The 16,279-nt window shown below is 45.2% G+C and overlaps 1 protein-coding gene across 1 annotated transcript; it reads right to left on the reverse strand.

Annotated features, from left to right (window-relative positions):
* Window positions 1–8,281: 8,281 nt before the first annotated feature.
* On the reverse strand, window positions 8,282–11,323 carry GSTM3 (glutathione S-transferase mu 3). Its single transcript, XM_019730564.2, has 8 exons — window positions 11,199–11,323; window positions 10,761–10,836; window positions 10,323–10,387; window positions 9,576–9,657; window positions 9,383–9,483; window positions 8,962–9,057; window positions 8,762–8,872; window positions 8,282–8,481 (listed from the first exon to the last, which is right to left on the reverse strand). Exons 1-8 carry the CDS (start codon window positions 11,247–11,249, stop codon window positions 8,383–8,385), a joined length of 681 nt encoding a protein of 226 aa, XP_019586123.1. The 5' UTR covers window positions 11,250–11,323; the 3' UTR covers window positions 8,282–8,382.
* Window positions 11,324–16,279: the final 4,956 nt, after the last annotated feature.

Here is a 16,279-nt window from a genome sequence, read left to right on the forward strand (position 1 = left end):
TTATCTGAAGAGATATTGCAAAACAAGGCTTTTAGTTTCATTGATAGCAGCAACCTAAAGTCACTCCATGGATTGGCTCTTGTCTCCCTCCCTCCACTTTCACCTTCACTGTCATCCCACTTTATTAGCCTATATTTTTAAAAATTTCTGTGGCATGATGAATGAAACCTTTACTGATAACAGACACACAGAGAACCTGCCTGCCACCATGTGGTAACTCAAGGCCTGGAAGCAGAGAATAAGAGGGGCCAATCCTGACGGATTCCAGAACAACTCCTCCTGTAAATGCGAATTGTCTTATTCCTGCTGAATCAGATCTGGCTTCTCCCAAATGACTCCACTTTGTGGGGCAGCCCCCCAGGCCTCCCTGTAAAGCACAGTCCTGTTCAAAAGGCCCAACCACCACCCTGAGTTTCCTGCCTTCTTCTAGTTCTCATTTGAAACATCACTTTGGAAGGAAGCAGAGAGTTTCAGTCACAGATCAAAAAAAATATCTGTTGATACAACTGGAAACATTACACCATAGAAGATAAAAGGCAGACCTATTCTAACTTTCTTGAATTGTAACACAACACCATCCTGTTTGTTCTATTCCATTCCTCTGCACCCCTGAAAACACTCCTTTCTAATAACCTCAGGTTGACCCTCTGTCTCGATGTGGAGCCACATAGCAGCAGCTACTCATTTGAAATTTAAATACAAACACATCCATTTTAATATTTTCTTCTGGATTTAAATCTCACATGTAAGTCACCTGTAGTTATTTCCATTGAAAATCCCAGAGTCAATGGAAGACTCTAACTATCCCAGCTGGTTTTCAGAAAAATTTCATTTCAATTGGGCCTAAGCAAGGGGCAAGCCAGCCCATGAAATCATATAACCCCCCTCTCCAGCATCAGAGTTGTTTCCTGGTCCTCGGGCCCTCTGTGATCCTGAACTTCTGTCCTGCCTCCAAGCACTTCTCCCTGAATGATCCCTACCTATCGTGTTATGTTACAAGAACAGGGTATCCCATTTTTGTGTTCTGTTGCCCAACCAGAACAGAGAAGAATTTTCAGAAGTTCCTTCAGAGCATTAAGCACTTACGTGAAGCAAACTTTTCTCCTTCCAGTTCTCATTAGAACGAAGGGAATCAACCCATGGTGTGAGTCCCTGCTTTGTGTTGGGCGCGATACAAGCGCTACACTAAAAAATTACTGAAGACGCAGTCCCTGCTCTCAGGCAACTTACGGTTTAGTGGTGGAGACAGATATTTAAACAAGCAGTTAAGAGTTCAGTTGGTAAGTACTCATCAACGAAAAAGTCAAATCCTACGGGCACAGATTTAAAATAGGCACATTTAAATTAGCCTGGAAGGTGGAGGAATGTTGGTCAGGATAAACCAAATCTCAGTGGCTTAACACACATTTATTTCTAACTCAAGCTTTATGTCCCGTGTTGGTTAACAGAAACCTGGCTTTTTGGAGGCTGTCAGAGACTTAGACTGATGGAGGGCTCCAAGCGGGCACCTGCTCTGAGTTATCACAGAGGTTGGAAGCAGATGAGGTGGCCACTCACACACTGGCTCCTAAAGCTTCTGCCTGGAAAGTTTGTGTGATTTCTACTCCCATTTCAATGGCCAAAGCAAGTCACAAAGGCTACCCTTAAGTTCAAGAGGGTTGTGAAGCTTCCCCCAAAAGAAAACAATCAGAAATCTTTGGTGATTATCACTAATGATTTGCAGAGGGGTATCAGCCTTGGCCTCCCAGAGTTACCATGTTTCCCCGAAAATAAGACCTGACCGGAAAATAAGCCCTAGCATGATTTTTCAGTATGCTCATAATATAAAATGAGCTCTACCATATTTCCCTGAAAATAAGACCGGGTCTTATATTAATTTTTACCAGCATCCTGAAAAATCATGCTAGTGCTTATTTTCCGGTTAGGTCTTATTTTTGGGGAAACATGGTAGTAACTTCTGAGCTTACCTTGGAAGATAATAGGCTTTAGGCAGGCCGAGGGTGCTGGAGCAAAGCATTCCAGAGGGAACAGCAAGTACAAAAGTACAAAAGCATGAAGATAAAAGAGAACATGGTGCTTGTGGATAATTTATATTTATACATTTATATAACGTTGGTCTGTTCAAGGTAGGTGCTTTAGAAAGAGTGGCTTACTTCTCATGACAACCCAGTGAAGGACGGTTCATTTATCAGAGGAGGCACTGTGGGGACAGAGCCCCAGAAAGTAGTTTCCAGGCTCTCGGCCTCAGTGGAGGAGTGCTGGCTCGGGTAGTAGATGGCCGTCAGCTGTGGCTGATTGGCCGTCGGCTGTAGCCAGTTAGCCAATTAGCCGCCAATATAACTGCTGCGGCTACGGAGGAGAGGAGAGGAGAGGAAGAATGGGGGCTAGCAAGAAGATGGTGGCTGGGCTGGCAAATGTGGATGGCGGTTTGCGGACAGTGTGGATCCAGCCTCCAGTGAGAGTATAGTGCCGCCAGAGAGAATACAGTGGTATGACTCCCCTACCTATGGCTCCGTGGGTGTTCCTTTTTGGCCTCACCATATCCTGCGTTCTTGTATGGGGAGTGGGAGCAGAGACCCGGCAGGCCGCCCCGCACGACAGGCACTGAGGCACAGGAGACCAGTTCTTTGTGGCAGAGCCAGGATCTGAACCCAAGCAACCTGACTCCAGCATCTATGTGGTTCCCTGGGGGATTCAGAAACGCTGGAACCTAGTGTTCTGTGGGTCCCAGGGCAGGGGTCAGGTGATGAAGGATTTTGTATGCAGGAAGGGGTTGTCTTTTTCCTGAAGGCTAAGAACCCATTAATTGTATTTAAGCAGGGGAGTGACATGAGCAAATGTGCACATTAGAAAAATCACTGGCTCAATGTCAATTCTTTCCGTCTCCCCAACCATCCATCTGAACCCACTTAATCCCTATTTATCAGTGTGGCTCATTGCTCAAGCTAATCCTGCTGCTAAAGGATAAGGCATGTGCAATTTCGGTACGAAATCCAGGCTCCAGGTGTTTTCTTAAGCTCTTAAGTGGCTTTACCGGCAGATTCATGTCCGTATACATTGGTGTCAGCCACTCCACCCATCCCATCAGTGAAATAACTTCACAATTTTTTCTTGAGTCCCAGAAGCTATTGTCTTCTGAACTGGAAATGCCTTAATCCAGTTGCTCAACCTTCAACAATAAATACAAATGAGTTCCTCTAATACTTTTTCGGGAACTGCTCCTACCAGTATCACATTTTTTTTTAATTATTATTATTTTTTAAGCCCTTGTCGGGACAGAGCCAGGAGTGCAGTTTCCAGGCTCTCGGCCTCCCGTGGAAAGGTGCTGGCTCAGGTAGTAAATGGCCATCAACTGTGATCGGATGGCCATCAGCTGTGACTAGTTGGCCGTCAGCTGTAACCAGTGAGCCTTTGGCCACTAATATAACTGTAGTGGCTACGCTAGCAGTGAATGGTGGCTGAGCTAGCAAGCGTGGATTGCAGTTAGCAAGTGGGGTTAGTTGGTTGGCAGAGAAGCCGACGGCCGTTTGCAGATCGTGTGGATCCTGTTTCCTGTGTCTCCAACCCAGCTGCCAGCGAGACTATAGTGGTATGACTCCCCTACCTATGACTCCGTGGGTGTTCCTTTTTGGCCTCACCATATCCTACATTCTTGTGCGGGGAGCGGGACTAGAGACCCCGCATGCCACCCTGCATGACAGCCCTTACTGATGCTACTGTACAAACCCGTCACTAGTATACTAATTTCTCAACATTGGTGTGGCCACTGTGTCTCTGAGGTGATAGGGCAACCACTTTTCTTCGTTGCTTGAAGGCAGCCGTTGTGACAGCTTTCTCTTCTTGGCCCATGTTGGAATTAGTTAGGAGCAGATGGGGACTGAGGAACCAGATCTCCTGTGGCATGGGTCTATTCCTCTCAGTGGCCTTCCCTGCTTTCTGGGCCAGTAAGATCGTTCGTTTTGGAGAACTGTTAAGTGGATTTTCACAGAAAAGGTTGGAACATGTGATTTGTCTGTTATCTAAATACATTTCACCTGCAGACTTACGCTTTTTAAACCTCTCCCTTCCAGTTACCATGTTGCTGTCTTCTGTCATCAGTCTTTCCCAGGATTCTTTTCTCAGAGGACTAGAGGGCCGATTTCCTGTTTCCTTGCCTTCTTCCCTGTGGTGAACAGTCTAAGATAATCCCACCTTCCAGTACTCACACCCTTGGGAAATCCTCTCCCTTGAGTGTGGGCAGGACCAGTGACTTACTTCTAATGGAACACAGGAAAGGTGAAGGGATGTCATTTCCATTACATTACATAGGACTGTAGTGTCCCTCTTTCCAGGAGACTCTCCCCCTTACTGGTTTTGATGAAGCAAGAGGCCCCCCTTTGCAAGGAACTGAGGATGGCCTCCAGCTGACAGCCAGTAAGAACCTGAAGCCCTCTATCCAACAGGTCATAGCAACTGAATTCTATCCACAGTCATGTGACCTTAGAAGCAGCCCCTTCTCCAACTGAGCCTTGAGATGAGACTGTAGCGCTGGCTGACACTGACCACAGCTTTCAGGTGAGACCCTGAAGCAGCAGACCCTGTACAGCTGTGCCCAGACTCCTAATCCACAGAACTGTGAGCTAATGTGTGTGGGTTTAGACTGCTAAATTGGTGGTAATATTGTTACACAGTGACAATGAAAAAAACATCCAGCCTAAGAAAAAGCTTATAAGAGTTTATCTGAGCCAAACTGATGACAATTGCCGGGAGCAAAGTCTTAACGAATTGAGAAAATTCTCTGGAAAATGGCTGTTTTGCTACTTATTTTCCTTTCTTTTTTTTTTTGCACCCCTCCCCCCACCCCTCCCTGTTTTTAAGCTGTTGTTTGTCAGTCTAGTTGTAGGACACAGCTCCCTGGCCCCTGCCAGTATTATGAGTCTTGCGCTCCCCCCCACCCAGGCAGTCAGTCGTTGGTCAGCCGCTCACAGCGGCTCACGGCAGCTCTCAGCGGCTGCTGGCCACTCACGCCCGCTGCCAGCCAGCCCGGCCACCAGCTGCTCATGGTAGCACACGTCTGCACACAGCAGTGCACGGCAGCGCACACCGACCTCCAACTGTTCATGGCAGTGCAGCTCCAGGGACACAGCTCACTGGCCCGTGTGGGAATTGAACCTGAGGCCTTCGACAGCAGGAGCACCACGCTCCAACCACCTGAGCCACCAGGACACCCTTGCTATTTATTTTATACATTAGAATCAAAGGAGGAAGGTTACATGAAATCCATTGGTTGTAGATTAAGGGGGTGGGAGAAAGCAAAGTGGAGGGGTGAGGGGAATCTCTGGGATTGGATAAAAAGCAAGATGGATAGTTAATAGCATTTTACAGCACATAGAGATGGTATTTGGGGAACAAGATAACAATGAGGGATTTTGTAGTTTCCTGGTGTGGCAGGCTGTACCCTGGGGGGGTCCGAAAAAAGGGATTACTCTGACATTGCAAAGGTATGTTATCTTAGATGCAGAAAGGTGACAGACAGGCTCATTTAAGGTAAAGATGAACCTTTGTCAAGGAAGCTACAGGCCAAAGATGTGACTTCCCACCTTAGGAATTTTTATGTTCACACTATCCTATGTGGTTATTTTCACTCTTCTGAGCTTGTCAGGTTTAACATGTAGCCCCTTTTCCATCCACAACAGCGATCAATAAATATTCCCTTTCCGGTCATATCCTCTATCTAGTTAGAGGTATCCTCAACTTCTCTGCCTCCCCTAAATCCACAAGGCTTTCCCTTATGGCACACTTCACTCTATGGAAATTACTCACACTGTGGAAAGTCTGTCAAGAATTATCAGATGGCAGAGAAACTCCTAGCTGTACACCTCTTCTGGCCAAAGGCTCCCCATATCCGAGACATTGGCCTGGATATCTAACTACTGCCGCCAGGGGAGGCGAAAGGTGGCAGTTGAACTGTCTGCTTAATAGCTTGTGCCTGTATCACTCCCTCCTGAGGCAGCGCCCTGACATCACGGGGTTTCCTGGCTCCTAGTCCACAGGGGACAGCAATTTGGCCCTCAGGTCACTGTCTTAAGCTGGGAACTCCTCAAAGAATTTGCTTTCCAAATAGAGTGGTGCCAGTTCAATCTCCATAGATGTATGTTTCCCTTAAGTTTGCTTTCTTTTCTGAAAACTAGCTTCTATCACACAGTAATACATGAATCCATTCCCCGAGTTAAAAAAGAAAAAAATAAATCCTTAGCTTATTTCCCAAGTCTTTAACTTCCATCCGGGAGCCTGTGTCTTTCTCCCATTTGCCAGATAAACTTTGTTATCAGTTTGGTGTGTCAGACCTTTTTCTATGCATTTCACATACATAAATGCATCTGTAGAAAATGCTTATTACCTCATGGTTTCCCTTCTTAAAGCATAACAGGTATCGTAATGTATATGCTAATTTTCAACCTAATTTTAAAAATTCAACAATGTGTCTTGGGGACCTTCCCATTAGCTCATATAATTCAATCACATATTTTGGCGGGGGGAGGGGGACAGGACTTTATTGGGGAAGAGTGTGTACTTCCAGGATTTTTTTCCAAGTCAAGTTGTTGTCCTTTCAGTCTTAGTTGTGGAGGGTGCAGCTCAGCTCCAGGTCCAGTTGCCGTTGCTAGTTGCAGGGGGCGACAGCCCCACCATCCCTTGCGGGAGTTGAACCGGCAACCTTGTGGTTGAGAGCCCACTGGCCCATGTGGGAATCGAACCGGTAGCCTTCTGAGTTAGGAGCCTAGAGCTCCAAACGCCTGAGCCACTGGGCCGCCCCTCAGTCTCATTTTTTAATTGCCTTGTGGTATTCCATAGTATCGATGGGCATGTACATGATTTCCACTTATTCGTTACTATAAACAATACTAGTCTTACCTTAGGTATGTTTTTTTTGGTTTTGTTTTTAAAGATTTTATTGAGGAAGGGGAACAGGACTTTATTGGGGAACAGTGTGTACTTCCGGGACTTTTCCCAAGTCGTTGTCCTTTCAATCTTAGTTGTGGAGGGCGCTATTCAGCTCCCCTCCAGGTCGTTGCCTGTGGTTAGTTGCAGGGGGCGCAGCCCACCATCCCTTGCGGGAGTTGAGGAGTTGAACCAGCAACTTTGTGGCTGAGAGCTCGCACTCCAACCAACTGAGCCATCTGGCCACCTGGGAGCTGAGCGGCAGCTCATTGACTTCATGCTAGTTGTGGAGGGCGCAGCTCACTGGCCCATGTGGGAATCGAACCGGCAGCCCTGTTGCCCAGAGCTCGTGTTCTAACCAACTGAGCCACCCGTCTGCCCTGAGTTTTTAATAGGATAGAATTGCTGGGCCACACGATATGATTGGAATTTGAGAAGATATTGACAAATTGTCCTCCAAAGTAGGTATACCAATTAATAAGTTCAGCAGCGGGAAATGCATATCACTTTCTCAAGCCTTGCCAATATTTATAAACTTAATTTTTATTCATCTGATAGATGGAAAAATGGTCTCTTGTAATTTGCAGTTACTTGGATTATAAAGTTTTATCCTTTTTTTTGGCCATCAGTATTTTTATTTCTGTAAATTGTTTAGATTTTTGTCCATTTTTAAAAGCTGAGTTAATGATTTATAGTTCTTTATAGTTTTTATGTTGATCCTTTTTTATCTCACTTGTCATTTAATTTTGCTTATTTGTGCATTATCATACAAAGTTTTAAAATTTTGATACTGTTCAATTTGCAAATCTTTCCTTTTATGGCTTTTTCATGTCTTATTGAAACTTTTCCTACCCTATGATCACAAACATTCTTATATTTTAATTAATACTTCTCCAGCTTTGTGTTTAACATTTGGCCTTAAATTCCAGAATAATTAATTGTAGTGAGTACTTCGAGGTAGCATTCTATTACTTTTAATTGGTAGGTAATTGTCCCAAACCTATTTATTGGTTAGCCCGCCAGTTTGAAAGACCATTTTTATCACACTAAATTCCCATAGATGAGAGTCTGTTTCTGAACTCCAGTTAAGTACACAGAACCACAGTATTATTTGATGTCTTTACCAGGTCTTCATAGGGGCTCCAGTCCCATGTAACGCACCTGTTCTCTACAACTGTGCAATCTCACCTTTATTTCTAGTTCTTAATCTCAAGGCTTGAGCAAGGCCTGCTAGCCACTGAAAGCGGTTGGGAGGTGGGGGGGTGTCAATGTTGCAGGGACTGAATTCACATCTTGGTAATTCTCCACATACCCTTATTCTCCTCCAGCCTTTACTCCCAAGAGAAATCCAGCTGGACACCAGTCGCCTAAGTGCTATTTATTGAAGAGAAAAGAGCAAAGAGAGAATACAGGCCCCCTACGGGTAGGATGGAATAGTACTGGCCGCGCAAGTCGGCCTCCTATTCAGCACAATTTCTTTTGGCCCCACTGGGCCATCTTGTTGTTGATTGGCATTTTGAAGAAGCGGTCAGACTGCATGTAGGAAGCTATTTTCTCCAAAGCCTGAAGGAAAAGCACACCAAACATGACACTCTAAGGGAGTCCAACAGACCTATGTCAAAACAGCAACATTCACATGCTGCCTGCTTTCCCCTCCCCCTCCCCATTTCTTGTAGATAGTACCTTCAGGGTATAGGAGCCAGGCCCTTCCCAAGACTTAAAGGTTTGGAGGTGTCTAACTATTGATCCCTTTAGGCAAAAGTTGGTGTTAACCACAGTGGGGTCCCTTGGGGCCCAGGGGAGCCTGAGTGTTTTTATAAGAGAAAGGTGCAGGGAACCTCACCTCAAAACGGCACATGAAATTCTTCAGATTTGGAAATTCCTCCAGGCACTTGGGCTCAAACATACGGTTCTGATCTAAGACATCATAGCTGAGGAAATCCACAAAGGTGAGCTAGAGGGACAATAAGACGGTCAGCTCTAGGGAGTTCATGAGCATCTGAATAGACAGAAAGGTATCCCCTCTCCTTCCTTTCCTCCTACCTTTTCCCCTGCAAACCATGAGCATTTCCCTAGGAACAAGGAGAACTGTTTCAGTTGTACAGGTAGCTGTTCCAAGTACTGAGGCTTCAACTTCTCCTGGGAGAGGGAAAAAGAGTGAGAATAGCTGTCATCATCTTCATAGCTAATCAGGGCACATGCCAGTGAGGACACTTAGTGGCCCCTTCTCCAGGCGTCTTCTTCTCACTGCCTTCAGGGCGGCAGGATGGAACGAAAGGGTTTGGAGAGGAAGAGGAGCCAACACCAGATTTATACGACAGACAACTCCCCCAAAAACAAAGGGCTCTGTTTCCGACTCTGACTGACTGGGTTGGCGGGAAGGTAGCGGGAGCAGAATGGAGAATTGACCCGTAGGTTCCTATCTGCTCCCTTCCCTCGATGCCTGGCTGCTAAGGAAGCTCACATAGTCAGAGTTGTAGCAAATCCGTGTCAGCTGCGTGCGGAAATCCATTATTTGGTTCTCCAGGATGTCCACTCGAATCTTTTCTTCTTCAGTCTCACCGCCTGCAGACCAAATGACAAGCACTCACCTTTGGCATCATCCACTCCCAGCCGCGCAGCCAGCTGGTCTCCCTCACCAACCCGATCCCACTCACACATGTTGTGCTTGCGAGCGATGTAGCGCAAGATGGCATTGCTCTGGGTGATCTTGTTCTTACCGTCCACGAGGTAGGGCAGCTGGAAGGGAAAGGACAGGTCAAATGAACAACCCGACTCTCTGGCTTTCCTGCTTCTCACTCCTGGGGAAGGTGAGACTTGCAGGGAAGTGAACAGTAGAGAGACGATGCTGTGTTAGGAGGAAGAAGAAAATTAGTTGAAGGTAGCAATTGGGTCCCCACCTGAATCTAGACAGGGGTTCTTAATCTGTGTGCATGTGCAGGCCACGGACCCTTTCTCAGAATAAGCTTTTCAAATGCATAAAGCAAATTACATATATTTATGTGAGTTATGAAAACATTAAGAAACAAAACTGTAATAGAGGAATATGAGCTTATTAATGAATTAAATAACTCACAATTTCAAAGTCTGATGAATATTTATTTAAAATATCTGCAACATGTGATATGAAAATACCCAAATTCTACTAGAAATTAGACAAAGTCACAGACACGGCTAATAACCAGTGTCACTTATTGCCTATATTCACAATAGAAGGAACTGTTAACTTTAGTTAGTGGAAATGAAAATGGGATTTTTCTGCATTCAAGTTCAAGGATCCCTGAATGCTACGAATTCTATCCAGGTTAAGAACCCTATTCTAGATCCCCCTAGACGAGAGAGAAAGAAGCAAGGATACACTTGTTGGCAGCCTTCCCTTCTGCCCTTCTCCTAAAGCCACCTACGTTAGGAAAGTCCAGGTCTAGCTTGAATTTCACATCCAGCCATTGGCTTTTATCATACTCAGGAGCTGTAAGAGACAGAATGAAGTGGGACCCAACCTCCTTAATCCCACCTGAGGACGGTGGAAAGATCTAACGAAATAACCTAGTCCCAATACCTTACATTCCCAGGCCCCAAAGTTTAACCATTTAATCTCTGGGGCCTATTTGGTTAAGTGTTAAGACGGAGTTGGGTTATGGCACAGGGAGAATCCCAGCTCCAGCCAGATAAAGGATGTCTCCCTCCCAACACAGGACACAGCGGAGGGCTCCCGGGTGACTGGGACACTAGTCCCCCTCCACTTTGGGGTGATGCCATCCTTGGGACACAAGAGACAGGGACCGTTGTGGGGCCAGCTTGACTGAGCGCGGCGGCGCACTGGCAACCCAGAGCGGTCTTACCTTCCCCGCACGTGTACCGTTTCTCCTGGTAGGCTGTATCGGTGAACTCCAGGAGCAGGCGGATCGCGTGCGCCAGCTGGAGGCAAGAGTTCCAAGTCAGCGCTTGCGCAGCTCCCACCGGCCCCCACCCCCAGCCCGCTAACGTCCCCCGCCAGGGGCTCCCGAGACCAAGCACCCTGCCGAGTAGGTCGTTAAACCCCCGAGACCGGCACCAGCGGCTGGCTGTCCTCAGTCCCTGTCTGCGGGGGCCCGGGATCCCAGGGAGCGGGCAGGGGTCGGCCTCCGCGGCCGGGGAACTCGGCGGCGGCTGGTCGCGCAGCGAGGGAGGCTTGGCTCGGAGGAAAGCCCTTTCTCTGGGAGCCCGCTGACCCTGAGCCCCCGGCCGCTTCCGCGTCAGTCTTTCTGACCCAGCGGCCTGGCCGTTGAGAACTCACTCACCCCGCGAATATCCCAGTAACCCAAAACCACACCCGACTTGCACGACGACATGGTGACACCGCTTCCGTGCCTTCGAGGACTGGAGGAAGACGCCGGAACGTCTGGAAATTTATAGCCAACGCAAGTGGGCGGGGCCAACGTGTCCTGACTCCGCCCCCTCCCATCCCTGTTCCCTCGCTTCGCGTAACCACAGGACTGCGCGCGGCGTGACTTCTGCAGTCACTGGGGTTCGGGGCCTGCAATCCCGAGGCTAGAGCGAGGAGGGACTCTGCGCGCGAGATGGGGGACCTGGGGTTGGGACTCTGGTCCGTTAATAGTGCCAGTCAGGGCGGGAAGAGCGCCCACAGCCCAGGCAGTGAGGGCTCTGATTATTCCTGTAGTGTCAGACTAGTGTTGTAAATCCTTTCACTGCGTTAATTGATTTGAAGTATTTTTTTCAAAATGTGTCAAAAATCCACAAAAAATAAAAAGTTGATATTTGGACTATTTTATGCATTTAATAATAACATTTTGAGCTGCTTTGTATATAAGTGACATTATTCTTATTTTAAACCTTTGTTATATATGGTAATACATTTACCATTATGTTGAATTTTAGCAAAAAATACTCAAAACAAATTAAATGGCATCAATTAGATTTAAGTATAGATAAATTAGAATTTAATGGTATTGATGTCATAAAAAATTTATTACAAATCTTACACAATATGGCATACAAAACATCTTTGTTGTTGACAGTGCAAGCCACAGGGAAAACATTAAAAAATCTTGTAAATGGAGAAAAGTCCTTAAAACAGTTTCACACTGAATAACAATTTTACAATAATTACAGTATCTGTATTTTTTAGTAAATACAGTTAAGGTGGTACATTTTATTAAAATGAATGATTAAAGTATAAAAATTTCCTATTATTCATTCTTGAAAAACACAAAAATATAGAAAAATGTACATCTGTCTTCCTAAACTTCCTTCCTGGAACACTGACAGGATTGTTTATATTTTTCTTTTGAGTGATAATTCTCAAAACAAGGAACAACACACATTGCTGGATTTCCAGGGCACATAGCACAATAATACGTGGTTTGTTTTCGTTTGCAAACACCTTTCCCTTTTTTTGCACATTGTGAGGACATAGTGCTGCACACACAGCAATCAGGCAGCTTTTCCTTGTCCTCAAATTGCCTAGGAGAATAGCGCTTTGTCAGCCTAATTTCTTTTGATGCAGACATCCTACAACCCCTCTTATTTCCATCTTTTCTTGAAAAATCCATCTAATAAGCCCTCTATAACTTTTCCCCTGAATTTCCACTGGCTCAGTTTATTGTTAGGGTTTTGAATGTTGTAACATATGCAGCCATTTACTAGAGCCACTTCAATGAGAAAATGCCATATGGCTTGATACCACTTCTTAGACTTCCTATCGAAAGGACAAGTGGCACAGAGTTGATCAAAAGAATCAACTCCACCCATAAATGAATTGTGCAGAATTTGAATATTTGGCTTTGACACATTTCTCATACCCTTTTTTTATTTTACATGCACTTCCCTGACACCACCATTCCCAACAGTGGAGATCATTTTAACTCTCCCTGTGAGCACTGATCGATCATGATTTTCCCGTATCACCGGGACGTCCCCATGCTTCAGCTTGCAAATCCTTATATCTGAAGGTAGTCCTCTCCTATTGGCACACACTGTACCACATGCTCCAATTTATTTCAATCTTAGACTCTCAAAAAGTTCTACACTTGAATAAAAATTGTCTGTATAAACTACCTGTCCCTTGCCTTCAAATCCATTTAGCAAGCTGGACATCACCCTTGCTCCCAACCCAGCTTGACTATCTTGAGATGAGTGTTTGCCTGTATATACATCAAACCACAACAGAAATCCTGCTCGTGAATCACAGAGTGACCACACCTTTATGCCCCACTTTGTACTTGGTTTACTGGGAAGATATTGATTAAAAAATAGACATCCCTTGAATTTCAATATGGGTTCATCCACACACAATTCCTTATTGCTATTTATAGGCGGAAATATATGTATCCTTCACTAAATCTATTATGGGCTTGATTTTTGAAAGTCGATCAGTCTTTGAAGATTCATCATCATTGTTGGAAAAATGAAGGAAGGACTAATTAGTTGATATTTATCCCTTTTAAAAATAGTGTTAAAACCAGGAGTTTGAGTCAACCAACATGTATCCTGACAGTGTGACTCTAATGCTGCCTTGTGCACCAACCCATCCCAATTTCAACAGCTACAAATGCCTTAATAATTTGGTCATTAACATCTTGCCACTTGTTATACCTAGACCTAGGCGAGAGTTTTTCAATCTGAGATAGAATGCTTTCAGCATATCTGTTTGTTTCATAGGTAACAAACAAAAACAGACAAAGGAAAAAAACTTAGTAAAACACCCATATGGTTCTAAATTGTCGAAACCAAGAACACTGTATTTTCCGGTAAAGTCTAGAATAGAATCTAATTCAGGTAAAGAATTATCTTTCATGGGGTGGCTGGATGGCTTAGTTGGTTAGAGCGCGAGCTCTCAACAACAACGTTGCCGGTTCAATTCCCACATGGGATGGTGGGCTGCACCCCCTGCAACTAAAGATTGAAAACGGCGACTGGACTTGGAGCTGAGCTGCGCCCTCCACAACTAGATTGAAGGACAACGACTTGGAGCTGATGAGCCCTGGAGAAACACACTGTTCCCCAATATTTCCCAATAAAATAAAAAAAAAACCCCCCAAAACAGCAATTACTTAAAAAAGAAAAAGAAAAAAGAATTATCTTGCATGTTTCTAAACCTTATGCCAAGATGTCAGGAATGTGATGCTCTGCTTGTAGATGGAGATGGCTCAGCTGCTGTTACATCGTCAGTGGTCTCCTCTGCTTCGTCTTCCTTGTCATTGTTGTCTTCAGAGTTACGTTCGCTATCTTCTTGCAAGCCCCTTTCTATTGCTTCATCATCAAGTTTTCTTTTTCTCTTCATTCCACTCATTTCTGAACTTAGAGGAAAAAATAATTTGGATACGAAATACTTCGTTACTACTGCTACTGAACTGTATATACAGGTTGGACCATTAAGTTCACGAACTCACGCTAGGAAAAGTGCTACATACTTCATTGCTGAATATCACTATGGTCACCTCAAAGTACTCCCCTTGGGAAGCTATGCACCGACGCCAGCGCCTAGTCCACCCTTCAAAGCAATGTTGGAACTCTTTGTCTGGAATGGCCATCAGAGCTGTTGTCGTATTACCCCTTGATATCCTGAATGTCATCAAAATGTCTTCCTTTCAATATTTACTTTATCTTTGGGTAAAGAAAGAAGTCATTGGGGGCCAGATCAGGTGAGTAGGGAGGGTGTTCCAATACAATTATTTGTTTACTGGCTAAAAACTCCCTCACAGACAGTGCCATGTGAGCTGGTGTATTGCTGTGATGCAAGAGCCATGAATTGTTGGCGAAAAATTCAGGTCATCTAACTTTTTCACTCAGCCTTTTCAGCACTTCCAAATAGTAAACTTGGTTAAGTGTTTGTCCAGTTGGTACAAATTCATAATGAATAATCCCTCTCAGATCAACAAAGGCTTAGCAACATCATTGCAAGTTTGCAAACTTAATTGTCAGACCTTGTATATCTTTTGGTAATGGGATGTATTATTACTTCAGTATGCTATGAAATACACATAAAATAAAAACTTACCTAATAAGCAGCAGAGAAAACTAATGTAATGATAAAGAAACTCCAATCTGTCATAAAAATGCAAAATAACTACACCAGCCACCTGGCACCAGAGCACAAAATGCACGCTGCGAGGGTGGACAGGTGACAAACATAAACATGAGTTTCCTGTTCTTATGTGTTGATAGTAGCACTCACAGAGTTCTGGCACTGGATTCAAGTGCTTGGGGATATACTCGAACTCCGCAGTAGAGGGAAAAGCTTTTTGAGTTGTGGGATAAACTTGAACTCTGCAGTCAGCGGATGAAAATATTCATTTGGATATATCCGAATGTTGTCGCAGCAAAAGGGGGGTAAATATTTAGCTAGTGGGGTGGGGGTGGGGGACAGGGGGGCAAGCACCGAAAATTAGACCGTGACTCTGACCAACAGGGAATTGCCACCCCTGGTGTGTGCATTGAGAGTGGGTGGGTAGGAGTCCAGAGCTACTCAGAAGGTTTCTGGTCCAGGGACTCCACAGCATGGCCACTTAGGACCCTGAGTACCCCCACCAACCAGCCTGGGTGTAGGAAATCACATTTCCCCATTAGTCTGGCTGAAGCAAGGGTGGGACTTTTTCAAAGGACATTTCACTAAAAGGAAAAAAGGAAAACAATGCAAATGCACATGGACAGATTAACAATGGCTGGATCTCTCCTCCCAAGATGACCAAAGTCCAGTCACCAATTCACTGGAAGTATAAGACTAACATTTACTGAACACCTATGATATGCCAGGCAAGAGCCTGGGTATTTCATATGTTAGCTCATTTAGTCCAATTAATAATTAAGCTTCGCCACTTTGTGAAGTAGGTTTTATGCCCATCTTATAGGAGATAAACAAGGCCGGATAAGCGAATTGCCTTTTCAAGAGCGAGTACCCATGGTAAGTCACTTAACCTCTCTGTGCTTCAGTTTCTGCAGCTACAAAATGCGGGCAATAATATGATCCCCAACATGGGGTTGCATAGTAGCACGGTAAGTACCCCATAAGGTTAGCTGTTCCCACCTAGGAACCTGATGGCTTGCAAAGCTCTCGCCCTCTCTCAACTGACTTCCTTTGATCCTCACCTGCCTGCCACACATTCCCTTGCAGTTAAACTGTGGACTGTCCCGCTACCTGTGTACCTCATGAATCTGCCTCAATCTTGAAACCCTGCTTCCGTCAGGAGAGCGATGCTCGCCTGGGTGCATGAGCCTGAAGGCTCGGCATGGGCTTCAAGAGGAGAGAGGTGTGGACTTGGCTGAGTTGCCCTGCTGGGCCCTGGAGGCGTGGCATGAGCTGAGTTCCCCACCCCCTGGGCATCCAGGGCAGCGCCTCTGATTAGGGAACCTATGACAGTTA

This window comes from Rhinolophus sinicus, linkage group LG14, assembly GCF_036562045.2.
Source record: "Rhinolophus sinicus isolate RSC01 linkage group LG14, ASM3656204v1, whole genome shotgun sequence".
Lineage (NCBI taxonomy): Eukaryota > Metazoa > Chordata > Mammalia > Chiroptera > Rhinolophidae > Rhinolophus > Rhinolophus sinicus.

Bases quoted from the DNA above. Each gene is read 5' to 3' on its own strand.
- GSTM3 (XM_019730564.2), bottom strand. From the start codon at position 11,249: ATGTCGTCGTGCAAGTCGGGTGTGGTTTTGGGTTACTGGGATATTCGC. The intron at 9,658-10,322 runs GTAGGTGGCTTT...TTTCCCTTCCAG, and splicing joins TAGACCTGGACTTTCCTAAC to CTGCCCTACCTCGTGGACGG. The intron at 9,058-9,382 runs GTGAGCTTCCTT...TCCCTCTCCCAG, and splicing joins TTTGCTACAACTCTGACTAT to GAGAAGTTGAAGCCTCAGTA.